Below are 7,075 nucleotides of genomic sequence, written 5' to 3'. Positions count from 1 at the left end.
GCCGTGGAATCATGTACACATATTAATTCATATTTATGTTAGCGAATATTGACTATTATTGAGTATTTTATTGTAGGTATGCTAAGTTAACAATACCTATGTCATATAGGCTAAAAGATAACATGCTCGATAAAATGAAAAGGATATATTTATATTTCCTTTGTTTTGAACATTGCCAGGTGCAATATTAATCCATTAGCATTTAATAAGTAGTAATTATTAACAAATATTTTGCACACCGAATTATAATTATTGAGCTCGTATGCATTTACAAACTATTTAGTATTTAATAGACAGATAGACCATAATATTATCCTTATTCCTTAGTATTTGAAGAAGAATAACTAAGGAAGTTTTCGTTCAAATTTCGATTACGATACATCAACATTTTCAGAAAAATTATCTGAATCCCATTTTGCTTTAAAACATATAGGTTGTCATTTGAAAAACAAAAGTTAGTATCGCCACAGGACACTCCTTAAGTGTTGTGAAAAATCTAAGTACTCGAAATTATCGTCTTGAATGACACTTAAAAATTCCAAAAATTAAAATTTGAATATATGCATAATTTAAGCATAAAAATGGGGTGAGCATGCTTAAAAATTCACCCTGTATAAGTGACCTTATGACCCTATTACAAAAATACGCAGTGGCGTGATTTACATTTACAATAACTTTTTTTTTCCCCTGTTTGAACCGACGACGCCGCGGGAACTGCTTCCGCAATGCTTTGGCGACGCCGCCATCATTTATTTGACATAACCAAATAATGTTATACATACGGGAGTCGTTGGCGGGACACCACATTTACAATAACTATATGATGTACATTCCACTTGCACATACGCAATATGTCATTACATTATATAATATATTTTCAACAATAGTATTACAGTTAAATGTAAGAACAAATAAAAATACGTCTATAAATACACTAGGCTAATAATCTTGGTAATTGAAGCTTTAATCTAATAAAAAAAAAGTCGAGCGTGTAAGAATTACGCGAGGATGAAGTGAAACTTCTTTCAGTCATACAACTTATATGAGGTTTTGTAATAATAATAATAATAATAATCTTATGTTAATTAATGGCCGGTAGAATTTTGGGTCAGTTGTTTAAAATAATAATTATCTATTTGTTTTATTAATTTGAAACTCATAATTAAATAAGTATACATCAGAGACCTACCTATATTTTGAGTAATATCAAATAATGATATATCAAGTGGGTACGTTTAAATACATTAAGTTATATTTTGTTTTCTCACCTAAAAACTGTAATACATTAAGTAATACCTACTATCTACCTTTATAATATTATGTGTAGGTAATTAATTTATACTTTTAGACCAATGGACCAAAATATTTACTAATATCAGTATTAATTCATGTCCATACATATAATATAACCCTACTATTATGTATATACATACATCTATAAAATACATTAGTCATATTATGTGGGTACATAATATATATATCAATTTGTTATTCATAAATTATTACATTTGATATTAAAAATGAGTGCCTTTGTACTCACGAATGATGTGTAAACATGTTAGCTGTAGTACGACTTTGATTGGGGAATATAATGTCATGGTTTGAGTGGGAATTTGTATAATAAGGTACATGTAATTGTACAGTAATGTTTGAGTTACTCAATACCTCGTAATAATATAGTAATATAATATAGTAATACCTCGTACAGACACGACTACGCACAAAACGAGTCCGCACGTGCAGTCCTAGTGTATAATAATATTATTATACGATATTAACACGGATTCGCGAGTATACGTGATTTATCAACTTATCAACTTGACTACGGAATATTGTTTATACGTTTATACTGGTTTGTTTATAATATCATATGATATGTTTCCAAAGAGATTACAAAATATTGAAACGGAAAATATCAAAAACTTTATAAACAAAACATCGTACCGTTTTCGTGACGCCCGAGCGTCCGTGCGTCCGTCACTCTCTTTTTTTTCGATACCCCTCACATAAGAAGTTTCACTTCAAAAAAAAAATTTCAAAGGTAATAATTTCATTAAGTATATTTCAAAATGTACAGACACAAAAACGGATAAAGTGCTTGTTAAAACGAATAATATGAAGAATATAAAATTACTCTTTAATCACAGAATTCAGCTTAGTGTCACAACATATTATGTACCGGAGTCCGGAACCTGCTTGACTTATGAATTGAATTAATGATTGAATTTTTAACACTTTTAATCAGTATATATCCTTCTATGGATTTTTAAACCATCTAGCCGAGAATACACTTCATCACAGATTTCACATCTATACGACTTCCCCGGCATGACGTTTCCTCATATGGCCTTTGAAACTTCCTGATAGAGAAAATCTTTTATCACAGATGACGCATTTATATGGTTTCTCCCCAGTGTGTGTCCTGTTATGTTTTTTTAAATCTCCTGATCCATTAAAACCTCTATCACATATTTCGCATTTATAAGGTCTTTCTCCGGTATGTATCCTTGTATGGATTTTTAAATGTTCTGCTCGAGAAAACGATTTACCACAAATATTGCATGTGTACAACTTTTCTCCAGTATGTGTCCTCTTATGGATTGTTAAAGTCCCGGTTTGAGAAAATGTTTTATCACAGACGTCACATTTAAATGGCTTCTCTCCAGTATGTTTCATTTTATGAACTTTTAAAGTATTTGCATGAGCAAACATACTATCACAGATGTCACATTTAAATAACTTTTCCAAGGTATGTGTCCGTCTATGAACTTTTAAATTTACTAATTGATTGAACCCTTTTTTGCAGATGTAACATTTGAATATTTTTTTATCAGTATGAATATTTCTATGGGTATCTAATCTTGATGCAATAACAAACCGTTTGTCACAGATATCACATTTGAAAGGCATTTCTCCAGTATGTGTCATTATATGGTTTTTTAAACCTTCAAATCGAGAATACACTTTATCGCAGACATGGCATTTATAAGACTTTACTCCCGTATGTGTCATTCTGTGGGTTTTTAAATTTGATGAATATTTAAATAATTTATCGCATATATCACATTTATATGGTCTCTCTCCTGTATGTATCCTCGCATGGATATTTAAATAATTTGATTGATAAAAACGTCTATCACAGACATCACACTTAAATGGCTTTTCTCCAGTATGTGTCTCTTTATGGATTTTTAAAGCGTATGCTTTATAATATACTTTATCACAGATGTCACATTTAAACGATTTTTCTCTAGTATGTGTTCTCGTCGTATGGCGTTTCAAATATCTAGCATGCGAAAATATTTTATCACAGATGTTACATTTGATCGGATCTCTAGTATGACTTTTCATATGGCGTTTTAGATATCTAGCATGCGAAAATATTTTATCACATATGTTACATTCAGTCGGATCTTTAGTATGAGTTTTCGTATGGTATTTCAAATGTACTGCTTGATTAAATTTTTTATCACAGGTATCACATTTATAAGGCTTTTCTCCAGTATGAAGCCTTCTATGGGTTTTTAAACTTGAATTATGATTAAATCCTTTGTCACATATGTCACATTTAAATGGAGGTTCTCCAGTATGTATCGTGTTATGGAGTTCTAAATAAACCTTTTGAGTAAATCCTTCATCACATATATCGCATTTATATCGGGTATTTTTAGTATGAACCAGTATGTGTGATTTCAAATGTGATTTAGTATAATATGATTTATTACAAATGGCACAGATGAAAGTTTTTTCTCTTTCACTGGAATGAATCTTCATGTGTCTTGTCAAAAGTCCTTTAGAATCAAATGATACATTGCAGATGTTGCAATTATGATGATCACTTTTAGTATGGATTTGAAATTTATTTGAATTAGAAAATACTTTGCCACACACTTTACAGGTTAAATGCTTGTACTTTAAGTTATATGTAGTTTTTTTAGTATGAAGCAGTATGTGTGATTTCAAATGTGACTTGGTATAATATGTTTTATTACAAATGGCACATATGAAAGGCCTTTCTCTTTCACTGGAATGAATCTTCATGTGTCTTGTCAAAAGTTCGTTTGAATCAAATGATACATTGCAAATGTTACAATTATTATAATGATCACTCTTAGTATGACATTTCTTATGGATTTGAAATTTATTCGAATTAGAAAATTTTTCACCACACACTTGACTGGTTAAATGCTTGTTCTCTAAGTTAGATCTCTTGTTCATATGAGTAATGATTTCTGAAGAGTAACTATCGGTCAAAACTGTTCCTTCAAATTCATTAAGTTCTATAAAATCTTTTTCAGTTTTAATTTTGGTTTCAATTGTGTTCATTTCTTTTTCAGTTTTTATTTTGGTATCCATTGTGTTCATTTCTTTTTCACTTTTTATTTTGGTATCAATTGTGTTTATTTCTTTTTCAGTTTTTATTTTGGTATCCATTGTGTTTATTTCTTCTTCAGTTTTAAAAACAGTTCTGAAACATGAAAACATTTTAGAAATTAATATTATTTAGAAACACAGCTTATTAATTTATTAATTCAAATATAATGTTTATTGTTGTTATAAGTTTATATCAACACGGAGATGGAAGCTTTAAAAATAATTTTATATACTTTTTGTTATTTTAACACATTTCTATTAGATTTAATCATGTGTTTAAGAATGAGTTAAATCAGTTCTGTGCAAAGCATATAAATAAATAACTAACCATTGAGCAAATTAAGATGTAATGCATACAAATTAGAGATGTACGGATGAACATTATTAATTTTCGTTTTATTTTCATCAAAATATTCTGAAAATTATTTTTTTATGTATTTTTTTAACATGATTAATTTTTGAGAATGTAATGTTGGTATATTTGTTAAATGTTAATTATTTAATTAGTAATTAAAGGACTGTGAATATGAACTAAAATTAAATTATAGTAACCTGTATATATACTATACACTTTAAATAAAACATATTTATCAATTATAAATAGTTGTGATTTGTGGTATGTGTTGAAACTAGGTACAATGTAATTTGTAATAACTAATAATTTCTCCTTAAAAGTAGTTAGTGTAAGACTATCAAAATAACGCAAACAAAATTGGAAAAACCCATAAATCCTACTATGTCTACTTCTGATCTTAAACCACCTGAAGGTACTGACCAGCAAATGAAGCTCAGATCTACTACCAATCCCCATCTAACAAGCCTTTGAATAATCCACCTATATGTCCACTCCACTATCGTCTGATTATTTCAATCTCGATTTCAATCGAGTGATTTCGGGAACGCGTAAGACTCAGAATGCTACTTTGGCTCAATGTAAGGCTTTATCCCTCTCATTCAACAAAAAATATAGTAAACTTCAGAATCGAATCACCAACTTCTCAAATTGTTGACATAATAGCCGATAATACCTCCCTTCGTAAAGACCTTTCTGCTCTAAACGATAGGATACGTGTTGTTGTATTTGATGTATGTAAATCAACAATCTCATCTGGTGACAACATTCTTCAGCTTCTTCAAGAATTGTCTTCGAGAAAAATGCTCACATAATGTCATTGTCCGTGGACTTATTGAATATTCTGCTGCTTTACCGGCTGGAAATTTAGTTGAAGACATATAACATCTGTCTGACTCTATTTTACTGCTTTCTATGTCTCTGCCTCCAGATGTGAAGATTATGAGGTTGGGTCGCACAATCGGCAAGAGTCTTCACCCATTAAAAATAAAGTTTCCATCAAAAATTGTTCACCTCCAGTTTATGAGGGACTTTGTAACCGGTATGCATTTTATGGTGCTACGGACCCCCCATTGTCGGTGTCTATGGTTCATGATCGTACATTAATGGAGAGGCAGCAAGCACGTCAGGTTTATGCTGAATTAGAACACCGCAGGAAAAACGGCGGACACAATATAGTTGTCAGACATTTCATAGGCATACCATCTATTGTCCAGGTAGACAAGGATTTTTATTCAACCATTATACCCATCGTCACGTTGATCCTCCGAAAAGCTAACCAGCTTAGATGTAGCTTAGATTTAAGTACCTCTTGAGATGTCAGATCACCATCATACCGCATCGATCCTCGATGTTATCATGTCGTGCCACGTTTGTAAGTTGTGAATTAATACATGCTGCGATTTATTCGATTTTGTAAACCGTTTTAAAAATAATAATCTACTTAAATCTAATTTATATAATTTAAAAACTTTCTATCAAAAGTTCATATACGAAAAACGGCAATTTTAGAAGTTTTATTCCGATTTAATTGTTATGATGTCATCTTCACAAAAACGTGGCTCTTTCCTGATGTCCATGACTCTGAGCTCGGGCTTGATGGACAATCAAATCTTCAGGGTCGTTAGAAATTCTCTTAACAGTACCTACTCACGAGGAGGTGGTGTTATCATAGCAATCAAGTCTACTATCAGTGCCAATAACAATACGCTCGGTCAAGTATATACTCTTGTGTCTATTAATACGTTCAAAGTCCTCATAGCTGCAGTTACTTACCACCTGTGTCAATGCTCTCAGTTTACGAGGCCTATACCACCTCTATTAAACACCTAATATCATCTATTAACAATTCTTCGATCCTTCTCTGTGGTGACTTTAATCTACCCCTTATTAAATGGTCTAAAAGCAACCTAGTTCTATTCACATCTGGCAGTATATCTAACACATCTACCCATCTTGTGGATTCCTTTTCATACTTACATATTTATCAGCTTAATTATGTGCCTAATACCCGTGGATGCACTCTTGACCTTGTATTTTATAGTATTGTTGCACCTTCAGTCAAAATTGCAAACACTCCAATAGTCTCTCCTGATCCCTACCACCCTTCTCTGTTTATATGTTTCCCTATTCAATCTCCCATAACTCATCACGACACACATGCATATCCTGATTATAAATCTGCCGATTATGAATCCATTAACCATTACTTGGGATCTTTTGATTGGGAAAAAACTTTTTCATTTTATACACAGTTGATGATTTTGCAGTTTTCTTTAACAATGCACTTCGAAGCTCTAAGTTTGTTCCCAATAAAGTGTGGTCACTATCTATAGTCGGTCTAATAGC

General features: G+C 31.3%; 1 protein-coding gene across 3 annotated transcripts in view; it reads right to left on the bottom strand.

Annotated features, from left to right (window-relative positions):
• Window positions 1-1,831: 1,831 nt before the first annotated feature.
• The window catches only part of LOC100158837 (zinc finger protein 431), a 14,720-nt gene continuing 9,476 nt past the window's right edge, over window positions 1,832-7,075 (bottom strand). For all 3 annotated transcript variants that reach the window (XM_029489499.1, XM_008183957.3, XM_029489500.1), the window contains exon 4: window positions 1,832-4,468. In XM_029489499.1, the coding sequence (XP_029345359.1) occupies window positions 2,311-4,468 (2,158 nt within the window). In that variant the 3' untranslated portion in view covers window positions 1,832-2,310. The remainder of the gene's footprint in view (window positions 4,469-7,075) is intronic.

Source organism: Acyrthosiphon pisum, chromosome A2 (assembly GCF_005508785.2).
Source record: "Acyrthosiphon pisum isolate AL4f chromosome A2, pea_aphid_22Mar2018_4r6ur, whole genome shotgun sequence".
Lineage (NCBI taxonomy): Eukaryota > Metazoa > Arthropoda > Insecta > Hemiptera > Aphididae > Acyrthosiphon > Acyrthosiphon pisum.
The sequence above is the reverse complement of the archived record's forward strand: the minus strand, read 5'-3'. Positions and strand labels throughout refer to the sequence as shown.